At 35.8% G+C, this 22,599-nt stretch overlaps 1 protein-coding gene across 1 annotated transcript in view; it reads right to left on the bottom strand.

Annotated features, from left to right (window-relative positions):
* Positions 1 to 2,939: 2,939 nt before the first annotated feature.
* Positions 2,940 to 22,599, bottom strand: part of UHRF2 (ubiquitin like with PHD and ring finger domains 2) — a 79,347-nt gene continuing 59,687 nt past the window's right edge. The window contains exons 9-16 of the mRNA XM_003995480.6: positions 21,546 to 21,650; positions 15,789 to 15,895; positions 12,364 to 12,526; positions 11,536 to 11,676; positions 9,741 to 9,837; positions 9,251 to 9,408; positions 5,327 to 5,425; positions 2,940 to 4,343 (exon numbers count right to left, since the gene is read on the bottom strand). Coding sequence (XP_003995529.1) covers positions 4,197 to 4,343; positions 5,327 to 5,425; positions 9,251 to 9,408; positions 9,741 to 9,837; positions 11,536 to 11,676; positions 12,364 to 12,526; positions 15,789 to 15,895; positions 21,546 to 21,650 — 1,017 coding nt within the window. The 3' untranslated portion in view covers positions 2,940 to 4,196. The remainder of the gene's footprint in view (positions 4,344 to 5,326; positions 5,426 to 9,250; positions 9,409 to 9,740; positions 9,838 to 11,535; positions 11,677 to 12,363; positions 12,527 to 15,788; positions 15,896 to 21,545; positions 21,651 to 22,599) is intronic.

Below are 22,599 nucleotides of genomic sequence, written 5' to 3'. Positions count from 1 at the left end.
ACTCACGGACCGCGAGATCGTGACCTGGCTGAAGTCGGACGCTTAACCGACTGCGCCACCCAGGCGCCCCTCATTCATTCTTTCAATAGTAGTCATTTGGTCTGCCTGTCTGGTCCCTCTAGCTAGTTCTTGGTATCTTGTGTCTAGTGTTTGTTTTGTGTGTGTGTGTGTGTAGTGTCTGATTAATCCAGGTTACTAAATAATTAGTTCCTTCAGGGATTTAAAGGTCTGATATGGGGATCAGCCAGCATACAACAGTTAAGCACAAAACACTCTTCCCAGCGTAAGCTGGTGATGAGTAGACCATCAAGCTCAGTTCCCTCAAATCAGGTAGTCATGAGCTCTATCTTTTCAGGGTGCTCTGGAGAATAGGGAAAGGTTTGATCCCTAATAAGCAAAAATAGAAGTGCCACACAGTGGACAAGTCAGAACAGATCTCTATCCAATTTGTATGTAGACTCTACAGTAAAATCCAAAGCTTTTAAGTTACAGGCAGGGCCCTTTTCTGTTAGCCAAACTGTCGTAACAAGTTTGTGAGAGAGCTTACGGTGTTTTAGATTGCTACCTCCCCAAAGCTTACTTAATATTATTTTGTTTCATTTTGTTTTTCAATGTTTATTTAATTTGAGAGAAAGAGAGCATGTGACTGGGGGAGGGACAGAAAGAATCCCAAGCAGGATCTGTGCTGTTGGCACAGAACCTGAAGTGGGGCTCCAACTTGCAAACCGAGATCGTGACCTGAGCCAAAGTCAAGAGTTGGATGCTTATAACTGAGCCACCCAGGTGCCCTCCTTTTTTTTTTTTTTTTTAATGTTTGTTTATTTTGAGAGAGGGCTTGCGAAGGGGAAGGGCAGAGAAAGAGAGGGAGACAGAGAGAGAATCCCATGATGGCTCTGAGTTGTCTGCATAGAGCCCAACATGGCGCTCAATCTCACAAACTGAGATCATGACCTGAGCTGCAATTAAGAGTCTGATCAGCACTTAACTAAGCCACCCAGATGCCCTTACCTAACATTCTTAAACATACCTGCATGCACATATTTGTTGAGTGAGCCATATTATTTAGAAATGAGTCTATAACTAGAAGCCCTTCTTAATCTAAGAAAATTTAAGAAAAAAACCTACCCATATGAAAGTGGCTAAGTACTTAATAGTAATCACTGTAACCTACTACATGTACCAGAATCCAGTGAAAAGCTCCTCTTTCAAATTTAAGCCTGAGAAACCAGATACTATGTAGTATCTGAAGGGATAACCACATCACCTATGAAGAAATCTTGCCAAAAAAACCCCTCACACCTAAATCTGGTCATGCTTGAATTCTAACTACCAATTTACATAAAAGAGAAACAGGTTAAACCATACCACATGGTTACTGTCAGCAAAATCTTACTCTGTCAGACTCTAGAGTAATTTAAACATACAAATCACAAAAAGTAAAGGAAAATTGACAGAGGGGATATATGCAGACTAAAAGATACTTAAGTGATAGCAATTAACAACAATGTAAGGTCCTCATTTGGATCCTGATGCAAACAAACTAACCTAAAATATCTATATATGACATTTGAGACAATGGAATTTTGAATATTTACTAGATATTTGATAATAACATTTTTTTTCTTTACATGTATGACAATGGTATTGTGGTTATTTCCTGTATCTTTTAGAGTAAACTGAAATATTTATGTAAAAACAAACGAAGCCTTTTAAAAAAGTTTAAAAGCAAAATAAAATTGCTTAGTTTGGGGCTGTCCTGGACTCCTGAACATGTTAAGCTGGAATCAGCTTTCTTTCCTAGTCTATAATGTTATAGCAAAGTTAAGACAAAACATAGCATAGGGGTGCCTGGGTGGCTCAGTCAGTTGAGTGTCTGACTTAAGCTCAGGTCATGATCTCGCAGTTCATGAGTTCAAGCCCCACGTCGGGCTCTGTGCTGACAGCTCAGAGCCTGGGGCCTACTTCAGATTCTGTGTGTCTGTCTCTCTCTCTCTGCCCCTTCCCCACTCATGCTCTGTCTCTCAGAAGTGAATAAATGTTAAAAAAAATAATAAAAATTAAAAAAAAGACAAAACATAGCCTAACTATGGAAATCACTAATTTTGCTAATAAAAGCAGAACAATCCAGTTCAAGTAGCTGAAACTGGGAGATGTTCCCCACCCTTCATGCAGAGAGATGGCCAATGCCAAAGGGAATACACTAGATGATGCAATTTAATGACTCATTTCAATCTAAAAAGGTTCTATTTAAATTAGATCCTTCAAAATAAAAATGATTCCAATGTCTGTTAAAAACAAGCCCAAAGTGACAACCATTCCAATCACTATGCTGTAAGTGTTCCCCAGAACTTGATTTTGATGTGAGATCCTTTATAGCCCAACAGTAAAGACTGCAAGCACCTGGGCTCACATTGCCTGTTTCTAGCACAGCTGTGCCACTTCTCTGAAGTATGAACTTTGGCAAGTTCCTTTTTTTTTTTTTTTAATGTTTATTTATTTTTTAGAGAGAGAGAGAGAGAGAAAGAGAGAGAGACAGAGAGAGAGAGAGAGAAAGAGAGAGAGACAGAGAGAGAGAGAGAGAAAGAGAGAGAGAAAGAGAGACAGAGAGTGAACAGGGGAATGGCAGATAGAAAGGGAGACACAGGATCAGAAGTAGGCTTTGGGCTCCGAGCTGTCAGCACAGAGCCCAACGTGGGGCTTGAACCCACCAACTGTGAGATCATGACCTGAGCTGAAGTCAGACGTTTAACTGACTGAGCCACCCAGAAGCCCCTGAACTTTGGCAAGTTTCTTAACCTTTCTGTACCTCTGAGGTTCATCCATAAGATGGGGATAACAGGACTGCTTCTAAGGGTTGTCAGAAGGATTAAATAAACACACATATACTCAATAAATATTGGCATTATATATGGCTCTGAATTCAGGAATAGAAAAACTGATTCAATCATATTAAAACTTTACTCTGATGAAAACAATATACTTTCAGAGACTAGAACAATGTTTTAGCATATTCTCATGTCTGTGAAATAAGAAGTAGCACTGATGCTAAAATTGAACGTAAGACAAGTTATTATAGAAAATTTTTCTAATTTAGTAAAATTAAAAAAGAAAAATCAAACATAAGGTGAAACCTGTCCTTAGTTCATACTAGTTCTTATTACCAAAAACCAAGAATAGAGAATTGTACAAAATGTCTATTTTAAAATGCACAATGAAATACTCTGGAAGTGATTACTTCTGGAAGTGATTACTTCTTAAAAATACATACTTACAAGCCAGACAAATGTAGAAAAGTGAAGTAAGATGAGCTATTTTTCTGGTCATAAAATATTTATTAATGTATACTTTAGGGAATATAGTGAATATAAAATTTAGGATCACAATATGAAGCAATTTCAGTCCTCTCAAAAGTCAAGCCCAGCCCTCAATGCTCTGCAGATGTAAAACCACTGGTGAGACTCACTAAAAGCAGTTTGACTAGTACAGAAGAGGCTTTTCATGAACATTTACAACTAGAGCATCTGAATACCTCTTTTAAGTGCAAAACCACACCACATTACACTAATGCAGCAACAATGCATTCATATTGTTCTCATTAGTCATTAGTAGTCAACTTGCATAAAACACCAGAAAAAAAGCACAATGGAGCTCACAAAATGGGCTAAAAAATGAACTTGTCCTTGCAAAACACATTGTAATGGAAGAAGACATTAAAAATGTATTATGCACAATACAGAAGCTGCGTTCCAAAGATCTCGAGTGTCATTTCCTTTTCTGTAAAATCAAATTACATGAACCAGGCACAACTAATATTTGGGAGGCAGTGCGTAGCTAAAACTTCATTTAACTAATTACTCAATGATTTAAAAAATCCCCATACGTCTTTTCTGTCCTGAGGTAGTTGCAAAATAAATCATAACTTGGATATCAACTAGAGCTGAGGCTTTGACTTTTTACTCATTTAAAACTAGTTGTTACTGACAGGAACTACCTTTTGATATTTAAAAGACAGTTGAGAAATGGGCCTCTCACTACACACACAAGATAATGGCTATGTAGGAAAGAGGATTAGCTGCTTCAGAACGTGAGAGATATGGTCCACCATAGCGCTTCCACCCTCCCCGCCCCCTCCCCCCAACCATTTTAGATTCTTTATTGTCCAAAAAGCCACCAAGAGCAACACAGTAGTAGACAAATCATCGTCCTTTGCTGTAGCCAGGGAAGAAAAGGTCAAGTAGAGTCTGCAGAATCTCATTGGGAATCATGAGATAATTCTGGCCAAGATCATGCCGGCAAGCAGGGCAGGAGAAAACTTGAGCCTTAAAGGAGCGCTGTAAGCAATCCTAAGGCAAAATCAAAACAGAAACAAAAACATACCCAATTTCATCAGAGTATAGCATGTAGAAAAGTCAATGGCTTATGCTTTTAAATAGGAACTAGAAACTTAAGATGAACTGTAAAGGCCTGAATCTGCACTCTGAAAACTAGTCTATAGACATGGCTTTAAGTTCCACTTACAGCATATATTGTGAGACTTCAGGTAAATGACCTTAATTTTGAGTGCTTTAATTTCCTCATCCAATAAAATGAGAGTGTTAGAATTTATGTATGATTTTCACTAGCCTCACCTACATTGGATTTTAATCCTGTTCTTTATAACAAAACACCTAAAAGAAATTTAGGATTTCCCTGCTTAGAACTAAGTTATATATCTTATCAAATCACTTAACATAGAATGTGTCTTCCAGAAATATATGGGTCAGGCACAAACACATATGTGGAAGATTTGTTTCCATGTTACAAAAGAAATTAAAATTCAGAAGCTAGGTCAGGACACACAATCACTGAGCAGTAGAGCAGGATTCCAACCTTGGTTTGACTAAAACTCAATCTTCCCCTTTACACCACACTAATAATGCAATATTCAACTCCTCTGGAAATGCTACCAGACAGAATCTGTTTTAGGTTTCATTAAGTGGATGGAATTATTTCAGTCTGCACTATAATATATAAAACATACATAAGCTATAACAAAAATAGCAATGACACCTTACTTTCTTCTCCATTTCAAATTCTCCTCAACAATTCCAAACATGATACAATACCTTTGACTATAGAATACATATTTGACTATTACTGTCTATAGTAATAAAATTAAAATAAATTAAAACATGCATTACTGCCAAAATGTAATGAAATGTTTCTTAACTGGCAAGGTTCCACAACTATTCTGCTGCATGGAAAAATGTTTCACGTACTAAAACTATGTTTGGAGGTTAGTTGCCCTCTGTCCTAACAAGGGAAAATGAGAAAGAAACCTACTTACTTTACAGACATTATGGAGGCAATCTGTTGTCACAGGCTGGTAAACTAGCTCCTGGCAGCAGACACACATAAAAGATTGTTCCAATTTTTTCAGAAAATTCTAGAATGGCACCCAGGGGAAAGAAAAAAAAAAAAAAGGTTAGCTTTGTAAAAAATTAGTAAGATTATAAGTAATTAGGGAAAAAATGTCTTTGTCACATTTAAAACATTTTGTATTAAAAAAAAGTAACGGTAACCATAAGCAAGTATGAAAATATAAAACCGAAGAAACTTCATTCCATAATATATACACATTAGTTTTAAATCTTATAATTGGTTTGGAAAAGCTGCAAAGTGAAAATATATGGCATTAAAAAGTGAATGTCTCCCCTTAAACCTCACATTCCAGAGATTACTATTTTTGCCTTTAACACAGTCATGGACATGTGTTAACAAACTAGAATTTAAATAAAAACTTAAAAGGGGGAAAAAATCAATCATGGATAGCTTGTCTCAAGGTCATTACATATAGATGTCTCTTTTCAAAAAAGCTGGGTGGGTGGTATTCCAGTAATATGAACACATTATTTATTTAATCTTTTGCTGTTAAGAAACTTCAATATTTATTTTTTAGCTAAATAAATAAGTAAATAAATAAATAAATAATAGCACTAGGCAATAATACTCTGTAGTATCTAATACTCCAAAGAATCAACATATTTATTCTCCTAGGATTATCTTCTGTGATATTTTGCCTCAATCCAAAAATCCCATATTTTCCTGATGCCAATGTTCACTCAAATTGGGACTAAATTATAAACGGTAGAGCCATCTAAAGCAAATATGATCAAATGGGTATTCTTATACTCATCAAAAGCGATTACTGGTTCCATTTTACCCAACTATTTCTTTTAAACTAGAAAGGTAAGTAGAGTTTTGAATAGTCACAAGGCTAATCTTCTGTTATTTCTGGTAATATGGGAAAATATTTTATGTTTTTTTCTGTCAATAAAAAAGTAGAATTTACAAGAGTTTCAAGTTAAAATTAAACCAAAGATCCCATTTCAAAGTTATATCTTGAAACTAACTTATTTATGGACATTATAAAAGTCAAGTGAATTAGTAACAAAATATTATACAATATACTGGAAGAATAAAATGGGAGGAGATATGGAAAAAACTCAAACTGTAATACCAAGTACACCCCCCAACACACAACAAACTACTTTGTTAATGACTGCTAATTTCCCTGGCATCTCCATGATACTTGTAATATGTACTAAGATATTTCAAATTCCTACAATGGGCTAGGTACTCATCTGCATCGTGGTGACAAAAATGCAAAGTCTCTCCTTTCATGGAACTTTATAAAATCAATTTCAGATAGTAATAACTGAGCAAACAAAGCAAACTAAAGCAACAGAGTAAAAGAGTGGCTGTTTTAGAAAGTGTAGCCAGGGAAGACCTTTGTGAAGACCTGTACTTTGCAGAGACTTACAGGAAAGAAGGAGTGAGCGACATGAAGGTGTAAAGAATTTTCTAGTCAGAGAGATAGTATGGGTCTAAGGGCCTAGGATAAGGAACAGGCTGAGCATGTTTAAATAGCACAGAGCGTGTTTAAATATGGCTGAAGCGTTTGGGCCTGAGAGGGCCCATGCCAGATCATGTAGGGCCTTGGGAAGGTATTGGGATAAAAATATACTCACATATACGTAACATATGCACTTATTTTAAAGCCACCAATGGCCAACACTTAGTTTTTCTGGCTTAATAAATGTGTTCCTGGCTTATCTGAAGAGAATGGGCATAAAAGCTGTTCACAACAATAGTACATACACATCCAGAGTAATCAATAGCAGCAAGCTCATAATCATCTCACCCAGGCATGCAAGATCCTGCCAACAGAGGATAACCTACTGGATACAATTTTGTCTTTTTTTTTTAAGTTTATTTATTTTGAGGGGGGGGGGGGCAGAGAGAGGAGACAGAATACCAAGCAGGCTCCATACTGTCAGTGTGAAGCCTTATGAGGGGCTGGAACCCACAAAAATGCAAGATCTTGACCTGAGTGAAACCAAGAGTCAGATGCTTAACCAACTGAGCCACCCAGGTGCTCCCACCTTTTTTAAAATTGTGGCTTGAGAACTGTCAATTATTGACTTTATTTCATATTAAAGTTACATTGAAAGAACTCACAAGTTTAATTGGTTTGCACACAATTGCCAAGTCTCACAGGACTCAATCACTTCAATAATTTTTTTTAATTGATAAACAGTATACACATATTAGCAGTCTTACACTGAAGCCCAATACACACATCCAAACCAGTCAATAGATGTGCAAGAGAACTTCCATGTACACTCAGATAGCTTTTTCCTCCACCTGTATCTGCTACTTTGTCTCCTGCCCACCCACAGCTGGAACTCACCCACGTTATCCACCTAACCACCAGCTGTACCCCTCCAACTAGAGAATATTTAGACTATGATCAATAACTGTTTGCTGCACCTTACTTTCTCTAAGTGAAAATGACCTACCAGGGTCAGACTCTCACTATGTCTGGGTCTCTTGGCTAAAAAGCAAGTAACACTTCACACAGAGCTCAATCACTTTCCTTCTGTCCTCCAAACACGTAAGCTTCATTTTACCAAGAATAACCCATTATCACATACATAAGCAAAGGAAATGATGACTCCTAAAGGGTATTTGATAAATTTCACCCATTTCTAAAACTTTAAAAATTAGGGGCATCTGGCTGCCTCAGTCTGTAGAGCATGAGCGTCTTGATCTTGGTGTCATGAGTTTGAGCCCCATTTTTGGGTGTTACTCAAAAATAAGTTAAAAAATAAGTAAGGCGTCTGGCTGGCTCAATCAGTAGAGCCAGGGTAGATCTCAGGGTTCTGAGTTCAATCCTCGTGCTGGGTACAGAGATTACTTAAAAATGAAATCTTAAAAAAAATATGTACACACACACACACACACACACACACACACACACATAGAAATAAATAAATGTTTAAAAATTATATCAGGGAACATTCTTCCTTAATATTGATGACTATTTCTCAAACAAAAAGCAACACAAAAATTCAGAGTTCTAAATTTAGATAGAAAGATAGATCTTAACTAACCCGATTTCAGACATATGAGAAATTCTGGCTAATACACTGATAAAAATAAAAGGAGCATTGGAAAGAAGAAAACTAGTAGAAGATGACAGGATAAAACTTCAAGAGAAGATACTAAGGTTCACTCACAATAGCTGCACAGAGGAAAAAATGCAGAGAAGTAATTATGTCACACCTGACAAGGGGTTAATATCTAATAAACAGAATATTCTAATTTTAAGCAAAATAAATTAAGACATAAATAAAAGCAAGTGAACAAAGAAGGAATAGCCAATTCACATTTGAAAACTCCAGCTTTTAGGATTTGATAAGGAAGCCTCATTTGCAAAACACAGCTTAACACAAAATCCACACACATCAGTTGTAATTTCTTTTCACTTTAAAATTTCATGATTACCAAAAATGGGAAAAAAAATCCAAAACATATAAAGTATTTAAATAAATCAATACTGGTTTATTTTACAAACAGGTTAAACATGTGCTGCATTGCTTAAGACTTATGCCATCATCAGATAACTTTGAACTATAGCAAAAAATTTCCTGATGAGTTTTAAACTAAGTGTGTTTACACAACTGAAAATTCTTCCCATGAATAGTGCCTTCAACATAAATGATTAAGTTCAGGCACAAAGAGGTCAAAACCAACAACTAAGAGGCCTAAAATCCACCTAAGAGCATTTAAGTATTAGATTATTTCTGAAAGTGACACTGGATGAGATGATTACATAAAAACGTTAAGTTTTGACTGACTTGCAAAGGAAAATTATTTTTCATCATGTCAATAATAAAACATTATTATTTAAAAAATCTTTACATACTGGACCTTCCACAAGAGATGCAAGCACTTCATCCCATAGCTTCTGGTTTTGGTGATCTTCTCTGATTAGATGTTGTTGTTGAGGGGTTAGTTGGAAAGCCTCAACTGCTTCTGCTGAATCTGATGTTTTTAACACTTTGGAGGCACTTGGACAATCATCTAGATTTATTTAAAAATACATAAGCAGGTTTACTGGCGGTTCTAAGCACAACTATGAGACCTAAGAGTTAACTGGTACCAGTTAATGTTTAGCATGAAGATAACCTACACACAGCAGCATCTAACTTCCGATGGAGTTTAGAATACTACGTTTGCTGCTATTTTGGCTCTGACACTATTAAAATACACAGAAAGCCCCTCACCACCCCTCCACCCCCAAAAAATCCTTCACTTTGCTTTTAATTTCTTATGAGTTTCTCAAATTTTTCTCTTAATATTTTTCTTTATTAGAAACTATGATTTTAGGACTTATGTTTGCAATCATTACCTACCATCTGTAGTTGGCCTTTTTGAGGCTCCACTAGCCTGCTTCTTTGACTGTCCTTTAGTCTTCTTCCCTTCCTTATCTGAAGGGTAACCTACTGGATACTGTTGGGGGAAAAAGTACAATATAGATTTAAGTTTCACAGAGAAAAGGGGTTCTAGATGCTGCTGAGAAATTAAAAAAGGGTAGGTGGGGTAAGAGTCTGTATTTTCCCTAAACTGAAAGACTTTATATAAAGGAAACAAACATTTAAAGGACAGAAGACTATTAAAATCCCCAATTCAGTGTAAAACCATGTAGTTTTGACTGTTAAACATTCCATTTTATAAAATAATAATATTAGTTTCAGATCTAAAAGAGGAAAGACAAGTTTTCAGGAAGTTTGACTAGGTGGCTTGAAAAGTATGAGGAAGAAATTAAAGAATCTAGATATGAAGGTAAGTGAGATCAACCACACAGCACAATATGGTACTCATAGAGATGGTAGTACACTCAATTGTGGAGCCAATCTTTAAAAAACAAAACAAAACAAACCCACCCGCAACATTAAGGGTCAAATTTCTTATCTCCCAAAATAAGGTGGGGCACAGGGGCTTTTAGAGGACCTAAAGACACTAAATTACTGAATTCTTTATCAGCTAAAGGTTAGACTTTAAGGAATAAAATTCTACCTATTTGTGTTTTACTGGCTACCCTTATGGGGAGAACATGCTTTGTTGATAACACTGATATTTAAAGCTCAACATGTTTCAGGCCCCATCAATGATGTTTTTAACTTAATCATAGTAGATGAGCTTACATGCTTCTGCTTAGTTTCAAATCTAACCTATCTAGAGCATTGCTCTGCTGAACAATGAATCTGAAAAATTCTTTTGAAAATGGATTTAACAAGTTATTTTTTTATATTGTTATAAAAAGAATATTGGCAGTTATTTTCTCAGCTGATGGGTCTCATTTAAACAATCAATTCTACAAGTTTAAAAAGAAAACAAAAACAGACACAGACTTGCACTAGAAAACACACACTCACCTGCCTGGGTGGTCAGACACTTGCCCATAGTTCAGCCCCTACACATGCAGTGTGGGCAGAGCCAGGGGAAATGAAAAGCTGGTAGTCTTTACAGGAAGCACAACAATGGGGGATGATGGAAGATGAACTCAAACCATGCTCTGAAGTCAGTGTCAGGGACAAAGTCTAGGGTGCATAGGCAGTGGACGGGGGAATGTAGCCATACCATCCATTATGCATACAAAACCAACAAAGTCTTATATGGGCTAACAGCTGAACATGGGCAAAGGGGAAAAAAAAGGCAAAGCACTAAAGGTGGTGACAGGACAGGGAAGCAGCTTTGAGGGGGAAGAGAAAAAAGGGGTGAGGAAAAGTGAGAAGGGTAGGAGAAGCAGACCACTCTTATAAGCCACCTCCCCCTTCCCCTACCAGAGACACACCCCCTGTGCCCTCTATGATAAACTTCCCTTCTTAAGGTCTTCTCTATATTAATTTTATGTATCCCTCTCCTTCATTGTTCAAGTCATTTCCAAATTGAATTACAACTATTTTACTTTTCATTGAAGGCTTGGTTTTTCCCAAGCACAATTCTTGGTCTTAGAGCAGTTTGACACCTAGAATGCTACTACCTTTTTATTTGTTTTCCTTCTGTATACTTGAATGATTTCATTCCTCACCCCTTACAGTCCACTGATCAATTGCTGTGAGCTGTATCCAGTGTTAAGGCACAAAGATACTACAGAGGTGTGTGTTTTTATGAGCATACAGGTAGCCTAGACAAATGTAATCTAACCTGTAAACGTAGACATAGTCTCCTTGACCGTTCTATTCCTTCTGAGGTCCAAGGAGCAGGTTCAACATCATCTCTTCTTAAAAGGTAGCGCCAAACCAAGAATCCATGGCTTGATGAAATCTCTGGCCAGTATTTCACCACCTAAATCATAATTATTTCGGTACTAGTTTGAGATTTAATATTTAGACTTATTCATAATGCCACATTACTAGTTTAACTAAGTACACTTGACTTAACTGAATGCAACTTCAAAAGATACTTGCTTTAAGAATAGTAAATAAAAAAATCACTAGAATACTGTTTTTACCTTGATTTTTAATTAAGGTAGTTCCCACATAAGTACCCATTGCTATAAGTTTGAAATATTAACAAGATTATGCTCAATAATAGAATCTCGCATAATAGGATATAAAAATGGTGGCAGTAAATGCCTCCATTTTTTAAAACAATACAACCTATCTGAACAATTATAATGTGCTTGGCTCTGAAAATCTATTATAATTAAAATAATTCTGAAAGATATAACAATCAGTATCTATGATGCCCATGTTATTTAAATAGTTTTATCACAGAGAATATATACTTATAAAAAACTTAACCTAAAACAGAACTCTGCCCTTATGGACTTCAAATAAGCATTAAGAGAAAAAATATCAAAGTTAGGAGCTCACTTTGTATATCTGTTACATTTCCAGAAAAAGTAGAGATACCAACTAAGGTGGTCTACTACTTCCTTTAGCCCACCCACTGTAGGGTAGTTCCCTGTGGCAACCCTGTCTTGAAAGCCCAGGAAAAATGACTAACAAGATGTCATGCCAGATAGAGCACCTTATAAATGCCATCATATCTGTTGCCTTCTTCAGGAGCATATTTGCTGATCTTCCTCCCTTTAAAACTGCGTATCACTCTGACTGGCTTACCAGCTCTCCAATTCCGAGACTCTGCTCCAATTTTATCATCCAATGGAGCATCACAGTTTAGGGCCAATGCCCTAAAAAATAAAACAAAGTCTTTATACCAAGTAATCTTTAAGTATATAATCGCATTATTAGCTCAATTAAAAGGTGAATTATGCCTTACCTGATAGTTAAGATTCTATGATTCTTTCCATATTATTCCAGATAATAGGATTATGCTTTCCCCCACCAGCAGAGAAGACAAATCAGTTTTCTGATGTCACCCCCAAGCCAGGGGATTGGTTCTCAGATAGCCTGTAGGGTTCTTCTGAAAGTAATAACATCTGTGCCACGTATAATAGAAAACAACTAGAAATACATGGAATTTTTTTTTAAATAACGAGGGAAGGGAGAAAGTTGGACACTAAAGCAAGTGATTGTTGTAGTAGTTATTTGTGATAAGGGAGGGAGTGAAGTATATTGCTGGAATAATGTAGAAAGAAATCCAGAAAAATAAATTTGTCAGCAAGGTACAAATGACCTTTCTAGGTCTACTTTCCACATTCCAGATGATAGAGATTCCTTACCGTTTAAAAGTTATTAAAGAACAATTTTAATATGAAATTATCGTTTAAAGATTTCTAGTAAAAAGGTAAGTTTAAATAAAACTGAAGCAATCAAATGCCTGCACTAAATCATGATAATAAAGATTTTTGGCTCCTCCAGATCACTATTTTTATGATGACACATGAACAAGGAGGAACAGTGAGTGAGAAGCAGCACCTGATTTACTTGAAGCTTCCTTAGTATGTGTACTCACTTAGTAGTAATTAATCAGTAAGGTTATGTTAGAAGACCTTTCTTGGGAGAACTTAGTCCTGCCAAAAAAACAAAAACAACAAAAAAAAACCAAACCAAACAAAAAAACCCCAAAGTTCCCACCAAATCAGAAACTATTTAAAATTAGTATTCTTCCTCTGAGATACCTACTTCCTAACTTAAGTGACAAGACACCACTGAGAACATGTAAGGTTAAAAACACACACACCCAATTTGGTAAATTCAGATATGATACAAAATACTTTTTCAGGGCATAATTCTTTTTATGCAGCTTCAAATGAAATTCACCATAAGATGAAATGTCTAATCTACCCAAATCTCTTCATCACAGTTATATTGTTAAAGTAAATACAGTGTTTTGTTAAAAAAAAAAAAACAAAAAAAAAAAAAAAAAAAAACTTTCATAAATGTGGTCAAATAGTTGGAGTTTACCAAGTTATTTTTTTTTAATCTCAAAGGGAGATGCATTAAATCTCTGGGAGGTAGAAGAAAATGTATCCAATCTTCTAGTGTTAGTATTATATCTTATTTATGGAATGCCTATTGAGATATACATACTTCATCTTCTTAAAGAGCAAGGAAAAGAATAAGTACTATTTTCACATTAATGAACAGAATGGTTTGGTACTTACAAGGACCTTTAGTCAGAACTGCCACCACTAACTGGCATTAATAACTCACTTCTATTTTCACATTAAGTATGTAGGTTGTTCAAGTATGTGAAGAGATTCCAAGAAGATCAAACTATGCAAAACAAGGCTTTACCATTAGTCTGCAGCTCAATTGGTTGTTTCTAACTGCCCTGATAAAGGAAGGCCAGGATACCTTGCTGCCCACTTCAGTTTCATAAAGTGAAAGAGCTGAGAAGAAATAGGAACAACCTTCTCAAAGCAAGAAGCAAGGGTCAAACTCCCTCTTAGTGGAGAAGGAAAAATAAACTGGACCATACACTAGTCAGGAAAAAGTGTAATATGGGTCAGAGCTAAGGGTCTTTGACCTTGGTTTTCATGTTTATGAAACATATATGTATCTTTGCTCAAGAGGTCTTTATAATCACAATGTGTACTCAAAACTTAATGTATAAATTAACTGAATGGATGTCAGAGTCCCTATGGTAAGTCAATCCTAAATTGTTTTCAGTCAGAATTTTATTTTCACTACCTTCTCTTAAATACAAACATTTTTACAACTTGTCAATTATTTTCTGAGATTGTAACATAATGGTAAACAGGGTTATACTTAGATTCTTTAAAAGCTTGAAAAATATTTACCATTTACATTACAAGTGCAGGTAGTTAGGAAACAAATCTCATTCAAACAAAATAACTCATTATTATTAAAGGGTAAATATAATCTTCAGATGAGACAACTTAAAAAAGCACTTTTAAAAATTCAAGATATACTTTCACTGACAAAAACACATCAAAATATTTCTAACTCCTTTTAAGATCATTCCTCCTAAAGAGCTGCTTTCTCGCTAGAAAAAGACTAACTAGGAACTGGACTCCTACTTCAGGAATGTTTTCACCAGCAAATCTGACCTGTCTCCTCTGCTGGTTCAGTTAAATAATCCTACTGTCAGAAATAATAGAGAAGGAAGACATAAAAACAGACTATGTAATTTGGTATGCAACAAATTCTTGAAATCATACTGGTATATTATTTACTTCACACGGTAATCAGAAATTAAGGGCACACTACTTAAAACCGAGTGATTCAGATTCAAAGAAAAATACTCATTTTTACTCAATAATCCATAAAACACTCGTAACAATAGGATATAAAAATTTTGACTTTATGAAATTGATCTAAAAATTATGACAAGTTATAATGTGGTTGTTGCTATCTGATGATCTGGGTCACTTTATTATTATTGCTATTAGCATGCATTTATGAACTAAAACATTTTGAAGTCGTCAAGTTTTCTGCTCCCATGGAAGCTGGCATATCATTAATACTTCTATAGAACAAAGGTCAGCACAAGGTGGCTCTTTTGTAATGCTTTATAAGCATTTAGTTAGAAAAGGTCACTTTTATAAAAAGCACCTTGAGTATAGCTTTAAGTTTATCTGCTATTTCATTTATGCCCACAAATGTGGGCTCCCAATCTTAAACCTACTTCATATTGGTGAGTTTCCTCTAAAAAGAAGTTTGTTACTTTAAAAGACAAATCTGTGTTGGGTAAAACATAACTTTGATCCATGAGGTAGTAGATAAGCCACCTTGTTCTCAGTATCACTTATATTAGATTCCCTTCCTTCAAAGGTTTCAACATGTTTTAAAATGTAAAGCACATGTATTAAGACTGGGAATTATGTTATTTACAAAATATAAAGAAATAAGTTATAATACTTATAAACAATTGTATAATCAGATAATGGGATTTTAAATTTAGATTTTTAACTCTCAATTTAAGATTCTGCCCTACAGAATAACTTACAAATTATATTAATATAATCAAACTTTTATACAAAGCCCAAATAAATAGACTTTACAAACTCTAACAGTAAAGAATACCTGTTCATGTTTGTTAATGTTTGATCAGCTGATGGTGCACCAATTCTTTTATTACCAGCAAGATTTTTACCACCACTCCCAGTGTATGTGAATTCATCACCTCGGTCCTACAGGAGAAAAATTTCAACATTAAGATACCTAAGCCCAAATATAATTTCACTAATTCTTGTTTTACAGTCAGAGCACTTGGTTAGGATGTTATGAATTTACACGTTCTCTCAAGGTATATACCAAAATCAGACAAAATTTAAATGCGGTGTATGTAGTATACCTTGTAGTATACCACAAGTTATCGAGTTGATCATTTTAAAGTTATAGCTTCCAATACTTCTAAATGTGGCTATTCTCATGCTATACATATAAGCCAATAATTTACAGAATGTTAGAAAACAGGGGCTCCTGGGTGGCTCAGTCGGGTAAGCGGCCAGCTTTGGCTCAGGTTGTGATCTTGCGGTTCGTGAGTTTGAGCCCCAGGTCAGGCTCTGTGCTGACAACTCAGAGCCTGGAGCCTGCTTCGGATTCTGTGTCTCCCTCTCTCTCTGCCCCTTCCCTGCTTTTGTTCTGTCTGTCTGTCTCTCTCAAAAACAAATAAACATTATAAACAAACAAACATTTTAAAAAATTAAAAAAAAAAGAATGCTAGAAAATAAGGTCTTATGGACTGGGAATATTATTTCATTTAATTCAACGATATTAAAATAAACATCAGGGGCGCCTGGGTGGCGCTGTCGGTTAAGCGTCCGACTTCAGCCAGGTCACGATCTCGCGGTCCGTGAGTTCAAGCCCCGTGTCAGGCTCTGGGCTGATGGCTCAGAGCCTGGAGCCTGTTTCCGATTCTGTGTCTCCCTCTCTCTCTGCCCCTCCCCCGTTCATGCTCTGTCTCTCTCTGTCCCAAAAAATAAATAAACGTTGATAAAATAAACATCAATAATAGCTTGTAGGTTTTTACAGAGTATCATTTCAGTAAATACTCTGTATCTGATTTCCCATCAGCAGTCGATGTCATACCCAAGTTTGCTGTTAAATTTCAAAATTAAAATCCTTACAGAATACTAAGTTCCCCACATTTCACGCTGTACAGGTTCACTCAAATCACACTGAGATAAAAAAAAAATCACCTAGCATTAAAAAGAACATTGGAAAAGAATTTGAAAACTAAAATCTGTATAAAGTATCTAGTAAATGTGAAAAAAACATGCCAAAGGAAGTAGGTATTACATAAACTAGCTCCACAAATATCTCTGTAATAGCTATAAATTTATATTGATATTACTAAGTTTCTATCTGAATCAGTACTCAAAATCAATTGAGAAGAGTATCAGTATACAAATTAATTCTATTAGCACTATCAAAATAGTGGTTCTTTTTTTTTTTATTATTGTTATAGTTGACACACAATATAACATTAGTCTCAGGCATCCAACATAGTGATTCAACAAAATTACACATTACTCTATGCTAACCACAAGCGTAGCTACCATCTATCACCATACAATGCTAATATAACCATTGACTATATTATTTATGCTGTCTTTTATATTCCCATGACTTAGTAATTCCATAACTAGAAGACTATCTCTTACTCCTCTTCACTCATCTTGCCCATTCCCCCACCCATTAGTGTTACTTCTTTATTGCAAGATTTTAATTAGTTTAGACTGAACTCAAGATAATGAAGTGTTCTCTATTAAATCCTTGTCTGTAATAAAGGTCAATTATTTTGCATCTTGTTTTTCCTTTGGATAAAGTCAAAACTAAAATTTCATGTTTAAAAAAAATTTTTTTTAAATGTTTATTCACTTTTGAGAGATGGAGAGAGACAGAGTGTGAGCTGGGGAGGGGCAGAGAGAGAGGGAGACACAGAATTTGAAACAGGCTCCAGGCTCTGAGCTGTCAGCACAGAGCCCTGCACGGGGCTCTAACTCATGACCCGGGGCTCTAACTCATGAACTGTGAGATCATGACCTGAGCTAAAGTCGGATGCTTAACTGACTGAGCCACCCAGGTGCCCCCAAAATCTCATGGTCTAGTAAGTGTTCTTATCTGTCTAAAAACCTTGACTTCAGTTTTTGTTGATCCAATACTGAGGACTATATCTTAAAGACTAAGGCTCATGACCTGAACCAAAATCAGGAGTTGGACAGTGAACTGACTGAGCCACCCAAGCACCCCAACTCTGTCAACTTTTGAAGTTAGAATTGTGGCAGTGCTATAAAGGAAAAGGGAGTGGGGACTAGGAGAGAATAATAGGGACAATCTAAGCTCAGTACTGTTTAAAATGAAAGAACAAAAACATTTCTGATTATTTTTCAAGCAGCAAATAAGTAAAAATAGTTAATTCTACCTCATATTGTATTCTATGTCATTAACTCATCCTTACTTTAATTGTCACACCAATAGAAACTTTAATTGTCACTGGGGAAAAAAGAATTGTCAGACTGTCAGAGCTCAGTCGGTATTAGTTCAGACTAATTTTCCTAAGGAAAAATGAACAGCCCAAATTTATTACATCTTTAAGTCCATGTACCCCTGTGAGCCAGTAGCCTAAAGACTGCTGTCTGAGAACCCCTCACATAAGAAGTCATCATTTATAGAGGGGACATACCACTGCCCCACAGTGACTCAATTTCCCAGTCTCTACTCTTTTTTCAAGTTGTAAAGCAGCTAACACAATAAGCTGGATGTTCCCATTCCTGCCATCACCTTTATCAAGCAAAAGGAGTTCATCTCAAATCTTCTCAACACCCCCCGCCAAAGACTATCAGATAAATATCCTAAAGCATAGTTAACATCATTAAACTTTTCTCAGACACCTTTGATGATTCCTTAATTCAAGGCTATTTAGATAGAATACAGTTGCAATTTCTGTGAGTTTCTCTCTTCTAATACTCCTTACATGTTTGCAAAACTGGATACTACCACTACTGCTGGTAACACTTCCACTTACTGTGTGTGTGTGTGTGTGTGTGTGTGTGTGTGTGTGTGTGGTTAGGCTAAGATTTTACATGGATTCTTTTTACCCTCACATCAACCCTGTGATGTAAAGTATCATAAAGCCTTATTTTATAGATGAGGAAGAGGTTCATTAACTTCCCTAAAGTCACTTAGCTAGTAAAAGATGGCACCAGGACACAAACCCTAACTGTTTAGTTCCAGAATCTGTTCCTATCACTAAGAAAACTACTTCTCAAGACAACTAAAAGGCAGACCAGCTTTGTGGATCCTCATTCCTTAAGTGAGGTCACAAAGGGCACTAAAACTAGCATTTGATTGTCAAGTTACTGGACTAAAATATTAACCAGTTTATCAACAGGTATTCAGTAGTTTCATGTCCATTCATCTGGACAGAACAAAGATCACTGGTTCCATGGATGTTAAACTAAATTAAAGGTTTCAAAACAAATCATTTTCTAACCAAAAAAAAAAAAAAAAAAAAGAGCTTATTCAGGTTTCCTCCACCTATTTCTGTACATATGATCTGCCTATGATAAAAGAGGAAAAGATTGAAAATGCTTATAAAATATATTAACATCTCCAGATACATCTTAGTTGGTGAACTAAGCCTATGTGTTTTAGCCTTAAAATATTCTTACATTATTTAACATTCTTTAACTGCTTAATACACATCATTGAGAGCTCATCAGTACTGCAAATGTTTAATGTTTGATTAGTAACTATATTCAAAAGATGGGGAAAAAGGGAAGTAATAATACCCATCTGAATTCAATTAGCACTCATTTTCAACTTTACATGTTTATGTTTCATATATTTAAGATAATCTGCTATAGACAATACAATTATTTGAATTCTTGTTATGTTCCAAGATTACATAAATTACCTCATTTAACATCAATTATTTTGATATAAAATGGTGATACTATTTTCTCTATTTTACACATGGGGAAACTGAGGTTCACTGGGGTAAAATAATTAGGCAAGTCTCACACACAAATGTGAGACTCCAGATCAAACACAACTGGGTCGATGCTAAAAACATGTTAAAGAGTTTCTACTCTTGGCTTGTTTTCTTACAGAGCCTTAAAAAAAATAAGTGCCTACTGTAATAAACTATACAACACCCTTTGTATTTCTGAAAAATACAACTTCAAAATATACATGTTAAAGGAGTACTCAAAGACTTAACTTGAATATTTCCATTTTCAGTTTCCTTTGCCATGCTAATGCAAATGTACTGCCAAATCTGCCAGTCAGAAAAACGGCAAACTTTTCTACCTTTGTCTGAAAGCATACTACATCTTGGCTTCTCCATAGCTATTCTAATTCATCATAATAATATACCATGAAAACAAACCAATGAAACAAAATGGGAGAAAATACATGTAAAGTACACATTTAATGAACAGCAAACCAAATGTGACCCAATTAGAAAAATGGGCAAACGACCTGAAGATATACCACCAAGGAGGCTCTACACACAGCAAAAAAGCAAATAAATCATGCCTAACATCATCAGCCATTTGGGAACTGTCAACTAAAACCACAAGGAGATCTCACTACATACGTATCAGAATGGCTAAAGTAAAATAAAGCAACAACATTGAATGCTGGTAAGAATGCAGAGAAACTGAATCACTTACACACTGATAATAGGAATGTAAAGTAGTATAATCCCTCTGGAAAACAATTTGGCAGCTTCCTAAAAAACTAAATGTTCAACTACCATATAACCCAACAGTACACTTCTGGGCATTCATCACAGAGAAATGAAGAGTTACGTTTATAAAAAACAAAAAACAACAAAAGCCTGTACTCAAACATTTATCACAGTCATCTGTAAAGTCAAAAACTATACCAACCTGAATGTTCTTCAATGAGTGAATGGTTAAACTGTGTTATACCTATATCGTGGAATACTACTCAGCAATAAAAAAGGAATAAAATATTAATACATGCCACAATTTGAGAATTATGCTGGGCAAAAAGTACCATTCCCAAAGGTCACATACTGTATGATTCCACTCATAAAAATTATTTATTTATTTATTTTTTTGAGAGAGAGTGAGAGTATGTAAATGGGGGAGGGGCAGAGGGAGAGTGAGAGAGAATCTTAAGCAGGCTCCATGATCAGTGTGGAGCCCAGCCTCACAACTGTGAGATCATAATCTCACTGAGCCAAAACTGAGCCAAAATCAAGAGTCAAACACATAATGGACTGAGACGCCCAGATGACCCCAATTATAAAAATCTTTGAAGCAACAAAATTATAGGAATGGAGAACAGATTAGTGGTCGTCAGGGGTTAGGGATGGGTTGAGGGAGAGCAGATACAGTATGTGTGGTTATCAAAGGGCACAATGAGGGATACTTGTGGTTAAGGGAAATGTTCAGTGACCTGAATGTATCAATATGTCAATATCCTGGTTGTGATACTGTACTACAGTTTTGCAAGATGTTACCATTGGGAGGAAAATGCGTAAAGAGCACAGAGATCTCTGTAGTATTTCTAATGCTACATGTCAATCTGCAATATCCCAAAATAAAAAGTTTAATTAAAAAAATGAGCTCTGTAAAGTATGTTTTCATTGCAATAATCAGCAACCACATGTACACATAAATCAACACTTGTAAAGATTGAAGACTGTCAATTGACTTTTCTTATAACTTATATAGAAGTGACCACTTCAACATAAAAACTATGCTAAAAAAAGATGGGGTTTTATACACCCTACACAAAACTTCTGTATTTTACTGAATGATTAAGAATGGTTCTAAAGAACAAGGTTGTATTATGACTTACTACTTCATCCGCAAATCCACCAGCAAGGACAAGAGAATAAGCCCCATCATTACTTCGACCATGAATTCCACCAACATGGGGCCTATGGACACCCGCTTCGCTCACCTATGAAATAAAGAGAGTCTCAAAATACCTTTGAACAGTTATGTTTACAAAATGCTTTCGTATATATTATTGGATCCTAAAACCCTCCAACTAAGAACTGAATGTCACCCAGAGTTCTATCTTTCCTCCCCGACTTTACTTCTTTCTAACTACATATCCCTTAGGTACTAAGCTGATGACTCTTAAAACTGCTCAGATCTAGAATTCCAAGTTTCAAAATAATTATTAAATAATCATCATTTTATGTCTACCGGTCATTCCAGCTCAACTTGGGTCAAACAGAATTTGCTATCAGTGGCCGAGATCCCTCCCCACCTTATTTCTTGTCTTTAATTATGGCACTGCTCCCTAGCCACATGAGAAAGGCAAGAGTCATTTTTGCATCATACTTCTCTATTCTTAAAACACATTTGGTCACAAATACTGCTGATTCAATCTCCTAAATCTCTCAAGTCTTTACTTTTCTACTTCTGCTATAATCTTAGTTTGAGTCATGAATGTCATTAACCCCCTTTTTCACTGCCTCCAGTTTTTTCCCTTCAAACCCCATTCTACCGATCACAAACAGAAAATACTTTTAAGAACAATTCTGCTTTTAATATTCAACTGCTTAAAATATATTAAATGGTCTTATTGTATACCAAGCCCAAATTAAGTATTACACATTACTCTCTCTCAATCTGGCTCCTATCTGCTTTCCCAGCCTTAACTTTTTTTTTTTTTTAAAGTAATTTATCGCAACGTTAGCTAACACTGTATACAGTGTAGTCTTGGCGTCAGGATTAGATTCCCGTGATTGATCACTTATATATAACACCCAGTGCTCATCCCAACAAGTGCCCTCCTCAATGCCCATCTCCCATTTTTCCTGCCCCCTCAACCCCCCACCCCATCAACCCTCAGTTTGTTCTCTGTATTGAAGAGTCTTTTATGGTTTGCCTCTATCTCT

This window comes from Felis catus, chromosome D4 (assembly GCF_018350175.1).
Source record: "Felis catus isolate Fca126 chromosome D4, F.catus_Fca126_mat1.0, whole genome shotgun sequence".
NCBI lineage: Eukaryota > Metazoa > Chordata > Mammalia > Carnivora > Felidae > Felis > Felis catus.
Note: the sequence above shows the minus strand (reverse complement) of the source record. Positions and strands in the feature narration are given on the sequence as shown.